At 40.6% G+C, this 20335-nt stretch overlaps 1 protein-coding gene across 1 annotated transcript in view; it reads left to right on the plus strand.

Annotated features, from left to right (window-relative positions):
- The first annotated feature begins 640 nt into the window (after positions 1–640).
- The window catches only part of PLBD1 (phospholipase B domain containing 1), a 35830-nt gene continuing 16135 nt past the window's right edge, over positions 641–20335 (plus strand). The window contains exons 1-4 of the mRNA XM_064655232.1: positions 641–827; positions 6461–6680; positions 13352–13435; positions 15324–15462. Of these exons, the coding sequence (XP_064511302.1) occupies positions 752–827; positions 6461–6680; positions 13352–13435; positions 15324–15462 (519 nt within the window). The 5' untranslated portion in view covers positions 641–751. The remainder of the gene's footprint in view (positions 828–6460; positions 6681–13351; positions 13436–15323; positions 15463–20335) is intronic.

The raw sequence follows: 20335 nt of genomic DNA on the forward strand, positions 1-20335 counted from the left end.
AATTTGAACTGTCTCAAACAATTACTGAAACACAAAATCCAAATAATATCTGGTTTAGGACAGTCGTAGAATATCCAACACTGGAACAGACAAAACGATAGTGCCAAAAAGATGATCTGAATCAGTGGGGCTCAGACAACAACAGTGCCTAAAAATTATCTGGACCAATGGGGTTCAAGGGAAAACCCCATGGAAAGTTGTTTCTACCTGTAAAATCTAGGAAAAGGTCTGTCCCTCATTTTTTCTGCTGGGACACACACGACAGTTGCTGTTCCCAACAGGGCTGAAAGCTGCCTTTCCTGTGATGCAAAACGCGTAGTTTGACAAGGCACCACCCTACTCCTGCTGCTTTTCGGAGGCCTTTCCTGATAAAGCTTCGCCCCTTTTTGGTTAATCACCGTTTGGAAGCCCAAGGGCGCTGTAGGCGCTCGCCTGGGGCCCCCTCCTCAGTGTCTTGCGAGGTCGGACCTAGGCCAGGAGTGACCCCCGTCACCAGCCGAACAACTACTGGGTCAAGAAAGTTGTCTCCAAACAACTCCTGGGTCAAGATGCCGGCCGCTCCCGGGCACATTCCGACGCACCTCCCGGCGGCCGGCGCGGGGGAAAACCGTCGCCCCGTCAGGGCCACCCCCAGCACGGGGCACCGCGGCCGGGGCGGGCGCCGGAGGAGGCGGGAGCAGCGCCGAGACCTGCCCTGAGCGAGGGAACTTCTTAAAGTCCCGCCGCCTCCCGGCGCTCGCAGGAGCGCAGGATGGTCCGGCCGGGTGGCGGCGTGTGCCGCTACTGCTGGGGGCTCGTCCTGCTGTGGGCGGCAGCCGGCCGCGCAGGTGAGGCGAGCGGGGTTCGGGGGGGCGGCCGGCACGAAGCCCCCTCGCTGGGGTGGGCAGGACGGAGGGAGAGAGCCGGGCTGCCCGAGCCCCGACAGTGCCCCCCGTCCCGGGGGTGCCCGGCGGTAGGTAAGGGTAGCCCGGCCCGGGCTGTGCCGCGGCTCCGGCGGAGGCAGCGCGGCTCGCCCGGGGGACCCGCCGGGCTCCGCGCCCCGCCTGGTGCGGCCGCTCCTCGCCGCGCCTCCTGCCCGTGCTGCCTGGGAGGCGGGTGCGAGGCCGCCAAGTCCCCGCTTCCCGCGGCGGGACCCGCAGGCCGGGCGGGGTCTGGTGCCTCTCGCGCTGCTCCGGGAACACCTCGTGCCCCGGCGGCCGGGCAGGGGCGGCCGGGCTGCCTCGTGGGTGTGCGGTGCTGGCGCTTCCAAAACGTCTTCCCAGTTCCCAGAAGAGGAGCCAAACTAAGGAATCCAACAGATGGGAAGTTACCTTGAGCTCCCACCAGTGCTGGCTTTCCATGTAGTATGCAGGCATGGGAATCATTTAGGATGGACGCTTTGCTGTGGCGCTGTGGCCTACAGCGTGCTGTGACTTGTGACTAGTGTTGGCATGTTGGGTATAGGTCTGGTCTGTGTTTTGGATCTCTTAGAGAATCACATAATGGTTTGGGTTGGAATGGCCCTGCCACGGGCAGGGACACAATATCTGCCTCTTCTGCTGCTTTCAGTGAAGGTCTTAAGGGCTGGATTACGTGCTTATAATTTAGGAATTTCCGAGTTAATTTATTAATTGCCACAAAACAAGGAGAAATTCAGGTAACAGTTGTTTCAATGTTTGCAAAATGTTACAAGCATGTAATTTTGTGGACAGTCCCACCTCATCTCGCAGACCTAGTTTTCAAATTTTACCTGAATTGGCAAACACTTCAATACTACATTAGCAGGATAGAGAGGTCAGCTGTGAATCATTCAAAGGAATTGGAAGTAAATTTCAGGTATGAAGTAGAAATCAATTGGGTATTAGCTGAAACTAACATCATAATTGAAGTACTGGTAGAAAACTACTAAGGAGCAAATAGAAATGCCTTTAGGCTATTTAATGGACTAAACATAGCTTTCAACACTGTGAATTGTCTAGATTCCTTATTTTTTTTTTATTTGGTTCATTGTTCTTCAGTATTTTGAATGCCTTGAAGATTCATCATACAGTTTGGAAACTGTTTCTAGAGAATGTTCTCTAATAAAAATGGCTTAAATTGAGGTACTCCGAGATTAGTAAAGCTACTTGTTGAATGATTATTTTTGTTTCCTCTGTGGATGACCTGTGTATTGGGGACCTATAACTGTTTTGGCAAATCTGTTGTGTTAGCTAAGCTTTACTAGTAAGTATCCTTGTGAATATGAAAACCGTACAAGACTGAAACTCTTAAGTGATAGTTCACATTTGAATATTGCTTTTCTCTGATGTAAGCACAAATCAGGGGATTAGGCTTCAAATAATGACAGGCCTGTTGGAAGCAAATTGAAAAATTACTTAGACCTGAAATGCATGAGAAAATAGAATGAACTAAGGCCAGTAGAATAGGAAACACAAATAGCTTATATTCAAGCAGATCAAGAAAGCATTTACTCCTTTATTTGAAAATTACTGGGCTTCATGCTAATTTCTTATGTGATTTAACCTAATCTCTAAAGAAGCCCTGAAGTACTTGGTATTTATTTTGTAATGGATTCCAATCATAACTGTATTTTGAAATTTCAATTGTCCTTTAGACGTATACAGCCTTTTTTAAATAGTTAAAAGGATGGTTCTTGAAAAAAAAAAAAAAAAGAAGACATGGACCTGTTAGAGCGGGACCAGAGGAGGCCACAAAGATGATCAGAGGGCTGAGAGCTGGGGTAGTTCAGCCTGGAGAAAAGGAGGCTTTGGGGAGACCTCGCTGTGGCCTTCCAGTACCTGAAGGGGGCTTATAAAAAGAAGGGAGAGGGACTGTTTACAAGGGCATGTAGGGGCAGTAGTTTCAAACTGAAAAGAGGGCAGGTTTAGATTAGATGTTAGGAAAAAGTTTTTTACTGTAGGGTGGTGAGGCACTGGAACAGGTTGCCCAGAGAAGCTGTGGATGCCCCATCCCTGGAAGTGTTCAAGGCCAGGTTGGATGGGACCCTGAGCGACCTGGTCTAATGAAGGGTGTCCCCACCCATGGCATGGGATTTGGAACTAGATGATCTTCAAGGTCCCTTTCAATCCAAGCCATTCTATGATTCTGTAAAATTTTTAATGGGAAAATAGGCCAAGCTCTATCAAATTACAAAATTGAATGGAAACATCTTTATTTCAGGTTGACCTGAAACATTTAAATTCTGCACTGCAATAATATAATCTTTACTACTGAATCTTAGTTGTAGGAGAGGATATACTGAAAACAGATGTGCAAATTTGTTCTAGATTTTTTTGTATTTCAAAGTGATGCAAAACTAGTTTTCAGTGAAACAGAAGAGTAGTATCTTGTGGATATGTATTTAACAGAAAGGTTGATGTATCTTTAAAAGCAGACAGTTTGAGGGAGGATTTCCTCCAGTCCTTACTGACTGCTGAAAGGAGAAGAAACTCTTATTTCCAAACTTGTTCTGTCATTGCACTTTTCCACTTCTCTCTCCCACCACGCAGTGCACTGGTGGTTGTGTTAGAACTGTGTATTGCTGATGCTGTGCAGTTCTCCTGGCTGGCTCACTGCAGGGATGGAAAGGATGATTCCACTGACCTACCCTATCCCCTGGGATTTTGACTCATTCATTGCAGTAAATACTGTGTTCTTTGGTGTGTTATTTATATTATTCCAAGCAACACTGTTATGGAATAGTCACACATTATCTTTTTTTTTTTTTTTTTTTTTTTTTTTTGTTCTTCAGAGCCCTAATAGGTTGCACACTCTGAAGTCTTAACTTTGATGATAAAAGGATGATTTGTAGGTTCATGGAGATGTTGCATTTGATTTATATGCAAGAATTTACCAATACAGCTGCTGGGATAAGAGATGCTAGGGCCCCTGCCTCAGCCTCCAAAAATAAATATAAGAATGCCAGTATTATTCAAGGGAAAGGCTCCTTTTGTTTCAGAACTCAAACAGGATTGTTTGGAAATGTGCAGTTGCTTCTTGTGTATCTGTATTCCATACTATACTTCAGTTCTGTGTCATACTGTTCTTCAGTTTTCTTGGCAAAGGTAGCCCTGCTCATTTAGATGAACACAACAAAATTGTAACAGACCAGGTGATAGCAAATGCTCTGATTACATTGAGGGGTAAGTGTATTTGAAGTGTACACAAATTTATAAGCTTGTTGTTTTAACTCCAACTGCATCAAGGTGAGATGAGATGATGAGTGACTGAAAAAAAGAGTCAGTAAGGGGAAATAGTGTTTTCCAGCATTATCGTTGAACTATGTCTATGACAGCTACCTTGATGCTATTCCTCTAAGGGCCTCTCAAGGTTTGTTGGAAATTATCCTGTAATTTAATGTTTCCCCTCCTCTCCCATCCTCTGTGAGTCCTGGTTTTCTTCAGTTTAAATTTGTCATGTAGTGAATTTGGGGCAGGGCAAACTCCAAGGGTAATTGAAAAGTTTGTTCTGACTTTTGAAAATAGCTCTGCATGTTCATGCTCTGGCAGAGCATAAAACAAAGAAACCCAGCCTGCCGTGTTAGAGTACCTGTGTCAGATAGGTCTGTCTGGCATTGGCATCAACTTTCTTTTACAAAAGAAAGGAACAGCTATTTTGCTTTAGGCAGAAGAAAGTTTCTCTGACATACCTATTTAGTTTGTGGGCACTAGTAACAATACCCAGCTGCCCTGGTTCCTGTTGACTTCCTGCCACCTTTCTACAACCTCCTGAAGAGATGGGAAGATGATCATGCTTTGCCTTGCTTTGTTCTTGCTCTTTCTACCCATTCCTCAACATCTTTGTGTACTGGGCACATGGCCTGTTTCTCCTCTGCCCTGCAATGGGCCTCTTGGTTGGAATCAGCCTTCCCATTTGCTGCTGGACAGACAAGTTGTGTTCTGCACTGACCCCTTGCACCACTTCTTCTCAGGACCTCCCTTTCCCTGACTTTTTTGCTGTGTAAGCTTTAGCTTTGTAAGGTGACCTTCAGCTCTCTCCAGTGATGAGCCTTATCAGCCTGTTCCTCTGCTTACAGACTTTTCAGTCTGCGTGATTCCCATGTTTACCCTTAACCTAAAGTAGAAATTACTGCATGTATTACTAGAAGATAGTTAAGGAGACAACAGAAAACTAAGCAAAGTCTGTCCTGTTTCAGTCCTTTAAATAGCCTCAGTACCTGGCAGATGAAAAACATGTTTTTAAACGCCGTGTTCCAAGTCCCTGAAATGACGTAATCTCTAACTATTCATGTAACACTTCTTTTCATAGAATGGGGGAAAACCCAAAGTTTTTTCACTACTAAAATTCTTGTTCTGCTAATGGGTCTTCTGTTACCATGAGAAGTGTCTCTAGTATATCATGAAGACTGACCTAGTGTGCAGTGGTACAAAGTCTGGCTGGAGACTGGTAACAAGTGATATATGCCAGTGGTTGATACTGTTCAGCATCTTCCTTAATGACCTCAGCAATGGGGCAGAGTGTACCCTCAGCAAGTTTACTGGTGATAGACCAGAGGGCTGTACAGCCATTCAGAGGGACTGTCTGTGAGTTTATCCCTTAAAACTTTTCAAATAATTCTAGGAACTCTGACTCATAATTTTTAAACTCTTTTCACTTAAAATACTGTATTAGTGATTTGATCACTCTTGAATAAAGAGCTAATGTAATAATGTTCCATTTTAGGGAAGGTTCAATTAAAATTGTAGGGTGTGGGGTTTTGGGGTTTTGTTTGTTTGCTGCTTTGGAAAGCAGTGTACCTTTCTCTTTGTTCTTCAGCTCAGCAGGATTAAAACATCAGTATGTTTCTTAAAACAGCAGTCCAAGTGGAACTCTGAGCAGTCTAGTGCCCTTACTTCCTGTTCATTTTACACTTGGGACTGATTCTGTTCCAGATTGGTGATGGGCATTGTGTGTCTTAAAAAGGATTGCATATGTGTGGTGCTTTTGTCTTTAAGCGTGTGATCCACTAAGTCCTAGTGCTTCTGTTATGCCATCTCCAGGATTAGTTGCCCAGAAAGTCAGTTTTGAAAACTTTTGCAATTTTTTGAATCTTTAGGTGGAAAAGAAAGTCAACAGTAGCTTATAATCCTTTGCAGTTCCTAGGGCATGCTGTCTTCTAAAGTTGTTTTCAGTAAGGTTTGTATAGATTGTTTTCTGGACCAGGTAAGGAAATTCTTTTCTGAATTTTATGTCAACACTCAGCTATGTTGGAGCTCTACACTGAAAGAGTTGTAGATAATGTCCAGAAGAATAACATGAGAATATTTAGTTGTAAGGTTTTGTAAAGCTCCAGTTGGTTCTCATGCCTTTTTTCAGTACATTAACATTGGTGTTGATCTCCACAGTAGAACTAAACGTGATGGAGAGCTATAAAATGAACTTTTTTAAATTGCCAAAATATTGCCTTGACATTTCAGTATTGGACAGGAAATACCTACTTATGTTTGTTTGTTTCCCTTGCCCCCTTTCTTCTCCACCACAGAAATCCGCTATGCAACTGTGTACTGGAATAAAGCTGAAAAAACACTTCAGGTCAGGAACACACTGGACAGGAGTGGAGATGCTTATGGTTTCTACAACAACAGTATACAGACAACAGGTTGGGGCGTCCTGGAGATCAGAGCAGGCTATGGCAGTCAGACCTTAAGCAATGAAGATATCATGTACGCTGCTGGCTTCTTGGAAGGCTATCTCACAGCTCCGTAAGTATCTCAGGAAGCAACTCAATTTATGACACTTCAAGTGGATTTCTGTACTTGTGAGGTTTTTCTGTTTGCTTAAATTTCCCTGAATACCCATCCATTTAAACTAACCATACATTTTGCAGTTGTATGCTGTTCTTTTAATTAGTAGCAGGCATGAGGTATAGCTTCTTCATTATGGGATCAAAAATGCCTTCCGCTTCTCATTCTGCAGGCTCTCCTAACACCTTGGTGAGATAGATGAGTACTGCATCTGTGTTACTGACTAATGTAATCACAAAATAGTGTATGTGTAAGGAAGTGCATAAGCCCTGTGTTGTAAATAATTGCAAAAGGGGTAGCAAAAAAAGTCCTTACTTCCCCAGTGTGTGGTTAGGTGACTGACCAACAGTAGATGAGACAGTTGAGAGCAGATCAGTCAGGGAGAAATGTTGCTAGCAAGGTCTGCAGGGCTTCCTTAAGGACCTTTTTCAGCAAACACTGTCAAGAAACTACTGGGCAGCAGATACCAAAACTTCACAGCATGGGAAGTTGTTTTGGCCAACTTAAAAAAAATAAAAATATACTGATAAGCCTGAAGGCAGTCTGGTGTATGTCCAGAAGGGTCAGTGTTCTCCTGAAAGCCCTGAGGGACTGAATTTCTCCCACTATGAAAACTGTCTGAATTTTGTACTTTTTATGATTGCAGAGCAGGGTTGTTTTTTTTTCCCAAGATAAAACAAAATTAAATAAAAAATCCCCCCCAACCCAAAATACATAACCCCAAACAACAGCCAACCAAAAAAAATAATCCCCAAACCATACCTTGTTCTTTCCTTGACTCATTTGCAAGACAGAATGACACTATAAAATACTCACTGGTAGTAGATGGCAATGCTAGGTTGGACTTGATGATCTTAAAGGTCTTTTCCAGCCTAAATGATTCTGTGTAGCTGGTGATGTAGCTAAGAACATCACACGTGGCTTGTTGTTCAACCAGCTCCATCTTTTCCTATGACTAAGTTGACAGAGGAAAAGAAAAATTCCAAAATTCTGATGCATGGCTGGGGAATAGTTGGGAGAGGTTTGTGATGGCTGCAGTGACATGAATTTGGCTTTGTCAGCTTTGCTTTCAGAACACTGAAATAAGTACAGACTGTGTTGGACAGGTCAGCAAGGGAAGGTTGTCTGAATGTTTGTCAGATATGGCTTCTGGATAAGATAATATTAATTTAATTAAGAAGATAGTTTAAGATCAGTTAATACTTATGGATAGTTCTCTGATCACATGATAATGTCACTCTAGTAAGTCTCTGCTGGCGAGGCAGCTAAGTCTCTGGAAGCATGCTAGGGAAATTTAATAAAGTAATACTTGTCAAAAACAAAACACTTCTGAGAGGCAGAGTAAAGGAATCCTAGAGTTTTGAGCACACAACCTGTACTTCAGGCAGGAAAATACATGAAATACATGAAAATGAAATACATGAGAGATCTGAATGTATATTGTTGGATTATTTGGCTTGAGAGGTTCCTGTTTTGTGCTATTCAATCAATTTATGTAAACTATGTCTGGATCTGGGCGATGCTAGCGTAACATTTAGAATATTGTTAAAATTGGATATTGCTCAACAGATTTTTTTCATTAAGGCTTTACCTAGGTGTATTAATCTCTTAAGTGATTAAGCTTAAGCTTTGTCATACTACAGGTAGCTCAGGCCATGCTAAGCTCCATTAGATGTCAGGTAGTGTTCTAGTAGCAACAACTCATACCCTGTTGCTCTTCTGCCTCCACAGTAGATTTATGTGTCTTCCTGGCTTTTAAACAAACATAAGTATATGCCTGTTGCTTTAAATGTGATTTGAATGTGAAACAGTGTCCGCAGAGGCTTATTTGCTGCCTTAGTCTATGCTGAGTTTTAGAGGAAGGAGATTTTCCCCCTTGGGTTTTTTTTCCCCCATGGGTGTTAAATGAAGATTCACAGAAGTGAAGTTATGCAAATTATTCTGCTCAAGGCTTTCACTTTCTCCAGGTCAGGTGCTTACAGAGGTTGGTTCCTACCCCTGGCTGTTGTTGCTGTAGGGCTACCAGCACTGGGTGGCCTTTTGTAGAGAAGTGAATATAGCAGAAATAGTAATGAACTTACTGATCTGAAGAGATCTTAAAGTCTATGGAAGTGAAGCTGAGGGTTTGTATCAATGTGGAAAAGTAGGGCTTGAGACTTTGGCTTTTAAACAAAATGGGAAATTCAACTTTTAAAGGCGATTAAGTGCGAGAGTGGGTTAAGATGCAAAACCAGAAGTAGCTAAAGCCTTTCTTTTCTGGGGAAACTTTTTGAGAAAATCCACAGAGAAATCCTCTGACAAGTGCAAGACCTGAAAATGCTTACCATCACTAAAATGACTATCAAATATTATACATACCATTTGAATTCGGATTTTTTGCTATGTCTTTGCCCTGTTGTATGTCTGTAAATGCAGTGGAAGCATATTTCTCACTGGAGATGATGAACATAAACTTTTCCTGTCAGGTCATATAAAGCTATTTTGGATAAAGAAGGTTTTTCTGTAAACTAAGAATACCTTTTGAAAATGCTTCAACTAAGGAGCAGAGATGAATTAGTGATGTACTCTCTTGACCTTTGAGAAGACAGAGAACCTTATTACTTCAGGTTTTAGCTGCACGACCTTGGTAGATTTTTATTTGGCAAACTGCAACTAATGAATCCTTTTATACGCTGTGTTTGCAATTTCCTGAATCGCAAGAGAAGTGAGAACTCTCTAAGTCTGCAGATGTTAATATTGCTCTCAGAGTTCCATTTCTCCTTCATCTTGCCTAGAAATTCACAGGATCCTAATTAATATGCAGGCAGAAGTTCTATCTTTGGGACAGTTAAGTCTTCTGAAGTAACACCAGGAAACAGCCTTTCTCAGTCTGTAACTCTATTCCCATCGGACTTCTTGGCCCATTCAGCCTCTCTTCAGGGAAACTCTCCAGCACCATCACAACTTCCCATATGAGAAGGTGTCTCTAAACATTCTCATTCCACTTTTGCCCACAGTAGCTGCACTCAGCTCAACCTTCCTTTTGAAGAACTTGATAACAACAAGGGAGACTGTAAATATGTGTTTATCTTTGGGGAAGGCTCTATTTGCATTGACAGCCACTTAGCTGACTCCTGTGTCAGCTGCCTGTACAAGCACCTCAGGTGGCTCAGGCACAGCCCTCCAATGTGAAAACATTGGGTATGCTTGGTAATTGAAGAGCCCTTTAGCACATGGCTACCTGTTGTCTTAACTCCAAGGTGTCCAGCTGTCTTGCATCCATATGTGGTAATGACTCACCCTGAAATCCTACTAGGAAGAGCTCTGATGTGATGCATTAATAGGAAGGAAAGGTGGTTGTGTGCTTGATCCCAGGTTGAAGCACAGGTTCCTGCAGAAGCTGTTGGGTGAGCAGGAGCTGCAGCTTGACAGTGCCTGCAATTTGGAGACCTTCAGGAATTCTCAGCTAGCTCAGTTCTCACATTACACCCTAGGGCATGAAGGAGAGTTTTAAGACACAGCTAGGCCTTATCATGTAAGCAAAAGAGTGACCAAGTACCTTTCTTAAAAACATGCTTTGCCCTTAGTAGGAACCTAAGCAGACTGTAAAACAACCACACTAAAAAAAAAATAAATATGCAGAATATGAAGTATGCTACAACTATTTTATGTATAGGTCTGTTGTAGAAAAAGTGATAGTTCATCTAGTCAGACCAGTTTACCAGTGATGGTAGAAACATAAGCCTTTTCTAGAGCATGCTTCATTTTTCTAATGTCGGCACCTAATTCAGATAGTAGCTATATGTTTTGAAAATACATAGTTAGGGGTTGGATAAATTGAATCCTAGTGTCTGTAGTGTCTGGGGATCCAGACAGTTGTTTTTATCCCTGGTCTCTCACCCCTCTGTAAGGTCCAGTCCTATCATCCAGCCAAAGATACTTGCTCTGGTGTTCTTAGGTATGAATTCTCTTTCTCCGTTGCAAACAGAGAAGTGTTAATGAGGCCTTACTTTACTTAGTGGCAGAGCACATCCAAATCTGTGACATTATTTTAAATAGCTCCAGTGGGTGTCTGCCAGGGGCCCAAGAGCAGTATTTTGAAGCGACATTAATTTTACTCTTTTCTGATACAGCTTCAGCTGACCTGAATCCTATCATCTTCCTCAGTAATTTTAAGAAGCAGGGCTCTGCTTTTCTGTTTTTAGGCTTTGAATTCTTGTCTCAGATTTGTAATTACCTTGCATTTGGCTTTAGATGTAGTTGCAAAGCCCTACCTTACTAAAATGATCCAATTTACTTCAGAGAATAATACCCTTACAGAACATGCCGGCCATGCACACAGAAGCTCTGTTAAAGCAAAAATATCAAAGAGAGCAACTAGGGGAAAAATTCGTGATAACATTGGTTATTAAAAAAACCCCAATCAATACCAGGAATTATCTGTCCCCTGTTAACATAAACAAGACTGAAAGCCATTAAAGAAGCTGTTTTCAGTCCCCTGATTCTGAACTAACCCAACCTCTACATCAGTCATTACAGCTTAAAGATAATGCTACTGTAAAATCTGCCTGTGTTGCATAACCTTTGAGTGCAAAATAGGGAGTAGAGCTGATGGTTGAGTCTGGAAGCCTGATCATTTGTCCTGCCTAGGCAGTGGTTAGAGCAGTATCCTAGCTGTGTATTCAACTGCTTCTAATCACTAAATGACCATCTGCCAGGTGAACCAACTCGTGCTGTTTGCTCCACATTAGTGACATGAGTGCTCTAATTTGTAGCATGGAGTAGGCTAAGCTCTAATTTCCTTCCTAAAATTACTTGGGATTTTTGTTTGCTGAATTCTGTGTGAATTTGCAGAGGTGGAGAATATTGATCTGTCTCTTCAACTTATCCTTTTCAAGAAGTAGGTTATGATTATGTCATGTAGTCTTGTGTTATGTGGAAGATAGGAAACTCTAGAACTAAAATTAATGCTGTAGCTGCAGTTTCATGAAAGGTGTAATGGTGTAAAGCTGCTGAATGCTCCTCTCTCTTGCCCCAGCACCTCCCTCCACAGATCCCCTCAACTTGTGTCTACCCTTTCATGCCTCAGTTAATCTACTAACACAGTATAGAGCTGTCTTTTTGCACCAGCTCTGTTGCTGATCTGTTGGCATAACAACCTAATTCAAACTACCAGAAAAATAATTCACATTTTTTCTGGGTTAATGTTTTGTCTGAATGTGTGCAAACAATTACATTTGGTAGTCAGAATGGTACCAGAGCTAAGATAAGAAGCAGCAGGGTCATGCAATCAAGTTCATGCAATCATCCGGGAATGGGGCAGAGGAAAGAAATAGTGGAGAAGATCAGTGGATGATTCTCTAATCATCAGCAAACCATTCAGTTATCTGTCTGTATTCTCTAATTATCCCCTGAGGGAAACTAGGAAGAACTCCTGTCTGCATCCCTCCCAGAGAAAGCTGCTCTCATGGGTTTTGCTACTGGAATTCTGTCCTGCTGGCATGTGCTTACCTTGAGGCTGGTATCTGTTTCTCAGTGCTGTTTTCTTTCTCTCAGCATTGGTAGGAGATAAATTTACTGATGATTGATGAAGTTCTATATCTATCAACTCAGGACCTCAGCGAAATAATTCTCTGCTGATTTCCCCCTTTTTATTTTTAAATTTAATCAGGGACTGAAGAAAAAAGAATTAGTTAAGTTTGACCCAAAATTAAGAAATGTTGAATTTCTGTTTTGGTTTGAATCAAACAATTACATTTCACGTAAAATGGAAGGATGACTTTAATATCTGGATTCTTGAGCATTTTTGGTAGTTGATTTCATCCTGAAGGACTTCAACAAAACAAACAAAAAAGCCCTAACCAACTAACCAACAAAACCTTTCAACTTTGGTTTCTATTAGCTAATAGGGATGAAATGGCTACCCAAATAAAAAAACACAAGAATTTTAGTCTCCATAAAGCTGAATCTGTTTAGGGCTGGGAGTGGGAGTTTCTGTGGGAACATATAGTGCTAATAATGCCAAGATTGTGGGTTTGATCCCTTGGGCCCATTCATTTAAGAGTTGGACTTGATACTTGGACTCAGAATATTCTGTGATTCTATACACACTTTAAAATGGGGATATTTATCTTAATCAGGAAGGAAAGCACATGGTTAATGGCAAGTAAAACCTGCTAGGTATCATGCTGAAATTATCTCTCCAAATAATGAAATTACTGAATTGGAAAATTATATTATCTTTACCCTTGTGGGTTTTTTGGTTCCAAATAGAATAGCTTTCCAGAAAACTATTTTTGTTGTGCTTTGAATTAATGTGCTAATGCTTTCAAGATGCTTCTGGCTTACAAATATTCCCTGAATGTGCAGTTTTGCTGTGAAGTAGTTCAGTCTCATTCTTGCTTATCTTTGCATTGTGCAGCAGTTCGAGCAGGCATTGACAAGGTCATTTATTTTAAGTTGATTTCAACAATCCATTTGTGTTACCTTTGCCGTTTGTCATACACTGGAGTAATTTCTGCGAGTAGGAAAAGCTTACTTTGTGGACTGTGTTGCTTGTCTGTCAATGCTGTCATTGTTGATCAATGGGTTGTTAAATTGAAGGAAGGAAAGATGCAAAAGAATAACTCCTGCTACTCTTATTCTTTCAGGCACATGTATGACCATGCTGCAAATATGTACCCACAGTTAATTAAGAATCCCACCGTCCGAAGTGGAGTTCAGAATTTTATGGCGTATGTATTTAGTTACTAAAAATAAATTATTCAAGACTTGGGGTTGGAGGGTGACAGAATTTTCAAGGTGTTTTTATTCTCTTCCTATTGGGATAAAGAAAATATATGCTCCCTTTCCTTCTGATTAAATGTCATTATTATTAAAAGAAATTCTAAGTATACATGAAGAGGGGCATATACTCTTCCCCAATGCTGATTCTTTCAAAGAAATGTTTGAAACCATTGCTACAAAAGGGTGTGGATGATGTGAATGAATTCTGAAGGTCATTCTAGTAAAAATCCTTTTCTAAAAAGCTGGTATTTTGAATGTTACTGAACAGTGGTCTCCTGGCACCTTAATCTTTTTAGCATTGTGTATCCTTTTCTTCCTCTGTTAGGTTAGTATCTTATTCTACCACTGATGTAAATTCTGTTCTAATCAGAAAAGTCCTGACTCACTTTTCTCTTCAGCTGTATAAATCAAAAGTAATTCTGCTTGAATAATGCAGCTACACTGTTGGGAAACCAGAAGTGGGAGAAGAACCAAGCCAGGTACTGGAAAACTCAGCTCTGATTAACAATTATTTTATCTCCTTAGACTTATGTTTTTTTCCATTACAAATACTTCTGTGAAACTGTCAGTTCTGGGGACTATTTTTTTCCATCTTTCCCTTGTTTTGTGCTTTCTGCAAGGGGTGATATATCTGACTAATTCTGTTATTGGTGCACATATATAAGGTTGATTGGTTTTAGCTTATCCAAAAGGTAGGCAAAAAAATCTTAGCACTCCCTTGCTATTATTCTTCAGCACTGCCGTGCTCCTCCTTGTGAGAAAAATCTGACAGCTGCCATAGCAATGTATATGGATTTTTTTTCCCAGAATGACTCAGCATAGCAGTTTTATTCCCTAAAATGCATTGTTGGATGGAGGGGGGCAATACTAGGTGGCCTTGCATCGTTTTTCTATTGCATATATCCTCAAAAAAAATAAAGCATCGCTACTTTATAGTAGTTTTGCAATGTGAGTTGCTGCACTGTCTTGGAAGTCTTTAGCCCTGAATGCTCTGAACATATCCCTGTTTCCTCCAACATACTTCTTGCATCTTGATGCTTCTAGAAAGCTAAGTCTGGTTGGTTTTATCATCCATATACCACTGGAAGAGTTTGCTTCCTTGACAGGTTCGTTCTCTCAATTTTGCTACTTTACATAGTGCTGGATGGATAGATACAGGAGGATAGAAGAGGCCAGAATCTGGTCCTGATTTCCAAGGGTTCTTTTGTGGCTCTTTGTGCATAGCAAAAGAGGGAACTCTGAGAGATCCTTGTAATATTGGCTGCTCCTGCCCCTAGAGTCTGTTCAGTTTGTGTTACCTCATGCTCTAAACCTGGATTATTTGGCTCTTGACTGAATTCACCACATGGTATAGTTGCTTGGCCTCCCACCTTTTACTAAGAGGAGCATACCAGTGGTTCTTAGGCAGTGTTTGAGCACCATCAGCAAAACCTTCATTGCACTTGTAAATAAGGGAGAGAGCTAGGCTCTTCAGTTGTCAGTCTGTTTCTGTTCTTAAATAGGCATTTAAAAGGGAATGGTTCATCTGACCTATCAAATGCTTGTTTCCTTTTACTGACTCTTTGGGGATGCTAGACTTCCTATAGCAAAGTCCACCACAAAGGTGGAGTCCAACTCATTCTTTGATACTAAAGACTGGTAGAAGCATGTGATGGTAGGGTATGTTGCATGAACCTTTACACATGGAGGATGTAATGTTTATATCTGCAGGATTTCCAAAGTATGATTTGCCTCAAAACACTAGTAAGGTTGGATCATCTGAGTCATAATATATTTGTCCCTTCCCTTACACTCTAAAAACCTCAAGAAAACTGCAACCTGTTTGTTCCTCTGCAGGAAGCAAGATCAATGGACAAGACAGCAAATCAGAAATAATAAGGATGACCCATTTTGGAGGCATGCTGGCTATATTATTGCACAGTTGGATGGTCTGTACATGGGAGCCTTCGAGTGGGCTAAACTACATAAACAAACAGTAAGACTATGCATCTCTTTTTCAGTAGCTGGGGATGGGATGTCAGTGGACAAACATGGGAGAAGGGAATCTGCTGTCTAAAAATAAAAAGTAGATACTTAGTGGCAAGCACTCATTCTGCATGCCAGTCTACAAAATCTTCAGTGGCTGTTCAGTGTAGATAATGTGACTGAGCACTTGGGTCACATAACCACAGATCCTTTGCAGTAGACTTGGAACCCTGGACTCATTAAGTTGGGGGTGGCTTTTGTATCCATATGTGAATGTTGGAAGGACAGACACTTTTAAAGTGCTTGTTGCTGTCACTTTACAATTGTTACTGAGCAAATGACCCTCTGGGTATATAGAGTACCTACAACAGCATGAATCAGCACGTAGGGAGTATATAAAACCTTCTCTTTGTATTTCCAAGCATCAGATTTGAAATTCTAAAAGCCTCTTTATTTTTTTATATTGCTAAATGTCTTTTCCTTTTCTGTCTCTTAAGTCTCCAAAACATATGGTTACAAAATACATGGACAGTGCTGTGACTGGCCAAGTGGGATTGGTTTGGGGGTTTTGTTTAGTGGTGGTTTGTTGTTTGGTTGGTTTTTTTGTTCCCCCTTTTTTTAAAATTGAATTAGAATTGTTTTCCAGATCATCAGATTGTATGTAATAGCAGAGGTCCTTTAACTCCTGTAGAGCATATGCTGTCGTAAAGTCTAATGTCTGATAGATTTTTTAGTGTGAGAGGAAGGACTTGAATAATTGGAGTTGACCCTTTTTGTAAACAGTTGCATTTTAGTAAAGTGTACATCTTTCTTGCATAGAATTTCCTCCGGGACTTTCGTGAATGGGGACTCAGCTCAAACTGGAAAAAAAAGGTGTTCACAGCAATGATCCATCCTGAGGGACCTGAGTTTATAGGGGAAAATACTAGAAACCTTGACTTTCTAGGAGAAGAACTCATTAATTCCCTTTTGTAACACCTGTATCTGAAGAGCCCTGCAAAGCTCATCAGTTTTTTTTTTGGCTGCTTCAGAACCTTTTAGATTCAGGTGGGGGGAGGGGAAAGTGCTAGGTTGTGTCTGAGTTATTTCATTGTAATAGGCATGTCCTACCTGCAAGGTGTGTTCCCTGATGCTTGCTTATTTAACTGTATATTTGATGCTAAAAAGCACTGACCTCTGGAGTGTCTGAGTAATTTTATCCTCTTTTTAGAGGCCTTATCAGCATGCCTATATAAAAACAGTGTGCTTAGTGAAAGTTCAGATATGTGTTCAGGTTGAAATATTTGTGTCTTCCACTCTTGAACTATATGCAGGGAGTATATTTTTTTTCTTTTCTCAAATGTACCTGCAGCAGTTGGTGAGATTTATTTTGACTCTTTTCTATGCCAGTCACAATTTTAGCTTTGGACATTATCACTTACATTGAGATCCATATATTTTTATTCAAAGCAGAAATGTTCCCTGTGTATATATTTCTCATTTGAGATGTGCTGCTGTTTCCTCTGTGTGCCAGAGCCAGTAAGTTAGCATCAGTCTCTTACCTTTGAGTACATTTTGGACAGCTGCTCTTGCACCTAGGTGCTGGTTTTCCTTGGCATCAAAGTAACACCTGACAGCTCTGCAAAAGTACAGGCAGTTCATTTTGTTGGATACCATGCTACTTTTCAAATAATTTTGGGAGATTAGGCTACACCAGTGCTGTGTATGTACATATTTACTGCTGTTAGCATCTTCTTCAGGATCTTGAAGATCTTGAAGACTGTTATTCCAATCTTACATGGGCAAGGAAAACAGGTGCAGATGCAAAGTTGCTGACTAATATTCTAGCTTTGACACATCCATTTGTCTGAGCATCAACTCAGCTTCTGTAAACTGTTGGCACTTAAAAGTCCTAACTAAACTTACAAACAAAACAAACAAGAAGACCAACAGTATCTTCCTTATTCCTTGTGATTAAAGAAGTCTGCCATCCAAAGAGGCTGTTGTCAACTTTCCTTTTCTAGTACATATTATAAGAATGTTTAAAAGGTTCTTCTATTTAAATCCTTTAGATTGTTAGTAACTAGAATGTTTGGCAAATAAATTCACCTAATAGATGATTTTTTCTTATTCTTAAGAATTGTACTTTGGTTCAATTAATCCAATCATTTTGATATTTTGTTGGGTGGCAACTGCAGTAACAACTATGAGCTATTTACGTTACTCAGTTCTCGCCTTAAAAACCCCCCAAATTCTACATGCTTTTAAAAGCAAATCTCATTCCCATTGCATGTTTTCCTCAGTGCTTTGAAAGTCTCTTCTTAGATCTATCCTTTGGTAGATACTACTTTTGTTTAATTAAAAAAGAATCCTTTCCATGTGTTTATTGTTTTAGGATTATCATCATCAGGAACAAGTTTCTTTTGATATCTAGTAGTGCAGTAGTTTAGATTCATGGTTGTAATGAACATTAGAAATATTTAAAATACCTTGTGTGTGAATTGTGGTGTTTTCCTTTTTTACCCACACCCAAACAAAACAAAAGAACCCACAAAAAACCCAACCAAAACCCAGTATGTGACAGTCTGTATTTTGTTGCCGGATGTTCTACCTGCTATTGGGAAAAACTGTGTACTTCTAAATCCAACTAATTGCTTGGTATGTGCAGAGGGCAATTCCTCCCATTACCCATGGCTTAAAATAAGAATAAATGCTGTAGAAAAAAGGTTGGGAAGCTTTTTCCCATAACTCCCGAAATATCAGAGACAGGAGAAAGAGAAGGGGAGGAGGAACTGGATTTCTAAGTTCTTACATTTCTCCTCTGCCCATGAATGATCATACATGGACACTGAGAAGTTGGTTGACAAGGATAGACTAAAAGAGATAAAGGGGATGAAGAAAAGGAACTGTGTTTACAAGGCCTGTGGATTTCAACACTAAGCAATAGGCACAGTTGTATAAAATTGCTTCCTTTTCAGGAGCATAGAAACAAGCTGTTTTAATTGCTAATCTACTTTTAATTCTACACATTTCATGCTTTGTTTTCTCATCAGCATTACACATAACCTTTTCAAACTTGTAGGAAGTTGAGTTTTACATTTGGTGGATTAGTTGATGTGCACTTACTGAGGAAGACAACTGAAAGGTCTGTTATAATGCATGGTAGTTTGAAACTATGCCAAATCCACAGTGCTTAAATGAGAGTTGGATTATGTGCACACAAGTCACTGAAATGTTCAATTTTTCTGCTGTCCCCTAAACTTCAGGTTTACTTCACTTGAATATTGTAGAACCATTGTGTCTGCCACATATAACTGAGCTTTACTGCAAAAAGAACATTTGATTTGGACTCTGAACTGTTTGATAGTAGTACTAGTACATAATTTTTTATTATTATTTATGAAGCAAATGTTTTGTAGCATACAGTTCTAAACTTTGTTTTGAATTGCATGGAGTCTGTTTTCCTGCTGGGCTGTTTTAGGTAAGTGCTTCCATTAAGACCTGCAGGAAGGAAATGTATATTGTAAACTTCTGTATTTTGAATTTGATACTTGCAGGTATCATTAAGAGTGATGTCAAAATCTGAATATATTTTCATGTTAAAATGTGACATTATTCTAGCTGGTTTAGCAACATTTTATATCCAGTAAACAAACCCAACCCTTTTGTTAAGACAATTTCTGAAGGAGGGGCACTCAAAGAACATTACACCTTTTCATCTGCCTAATGCTTTACCAACGCTGTGATTAATCTTGGGCTTGTCTATGCAGGGATATTACTCTTGAATAAGGAGGTGTCAGAGTTTTAAATACTACAATGACTCCAGGACAGCTCTCTATTTGCACTTCTTTATTTTGTATTGAGGGTGCTCATGCTTGGAGAAGTTACTGGAAAATAATGGTTACAGGTGTCTATTTTAATGTCTCACATAGACAAGCCTTTAAGGCTGGTTCTGTCCTGTCTGCCCCTTATATGTTTATTTCTCCCTGCTGCTTATGTCACTGGAACTCAAATTGATTTTTTTTGTTTGTCTGTTTTGCTATTCAGGACATTACCTAGAGGAGCCACACATTCTAGCAAAGGGACTCTCTCTTGTGGCTGTACCACCTTCCCATGTCAATTTAGCTCATTCATTCCCTGTTCTTCAGGATGTAAACCATGTATACAAGGAGTTTTCCTGATATTGCTCTGTGAGATAGAAGAAGGTGATTACAAAAGATTGTAATATGTCCTCTATTATGCACTTGTTATGATGCACAGGTTTTTAGGTCTAATTATTGCTAGTGGACACTGATTAACTCCTCACAGAGATTTCTTCACATATCCTGGAAATCAGCTGTAATTTTTCCAAAACTGGGGCTCTTGGCCTTAAGGCAGAAGCCTCAGACCACTCCTGAAATTCCCAGATTTGACCTGCATTGCAGATGCCCGTGTCTTCTGTTTCAATGCATTGTTTTACTGAGACTCCAGAGAAGCTCTGTGCTTGTGTGATTTTGCTGAGCATCAGACAGTCTTAAACACAAAGTCTGGTTTATTCAAGGAGAGTAATGAATTCTTGGAAATAAACTGGAACAAAATTTGCTTGCCCCTCAAAAGGGAAATGAAACCAACCCCCGTGGGTGCTTAACAACTTAGATCCTCATTTGCTTCTCTGATATTTTGGCTGGCTTTAGCAGCTGGCAGCCTAATCTCACCCAGTGGAGCCCTAGGAATTTGCATAACCTGTACTTTGTTTGAGCGGGTCCTTCCTCCTGCTTTCTGACTACTTTTCTGTGCTTCTTGTTATGAAAGCATTCTTACTTGGCACTTTTGTTCTAAGTTGAATGGACTTCCTGATAGTTAAAAAAGTTTTGACTTGCAGTGACTGTAAGAAAGTGCAGAAATGTGAAACTTAAGAAATATAC

The sequence above is a fragment of the Pseudopipra pipra genome, chromosome 5, assembly GCF_036250125.1.
Source record: "Pseudopipra pipra isolate bDixPip1 chromosome 5, bDixPip1.hap1, whole genome shotgun sequence".
NCBI lineage: Eukaryota > Metazoa > Chordata > Aves > Passeriformes > Pipridae > Pseudopipra > Pseudopipra pipra.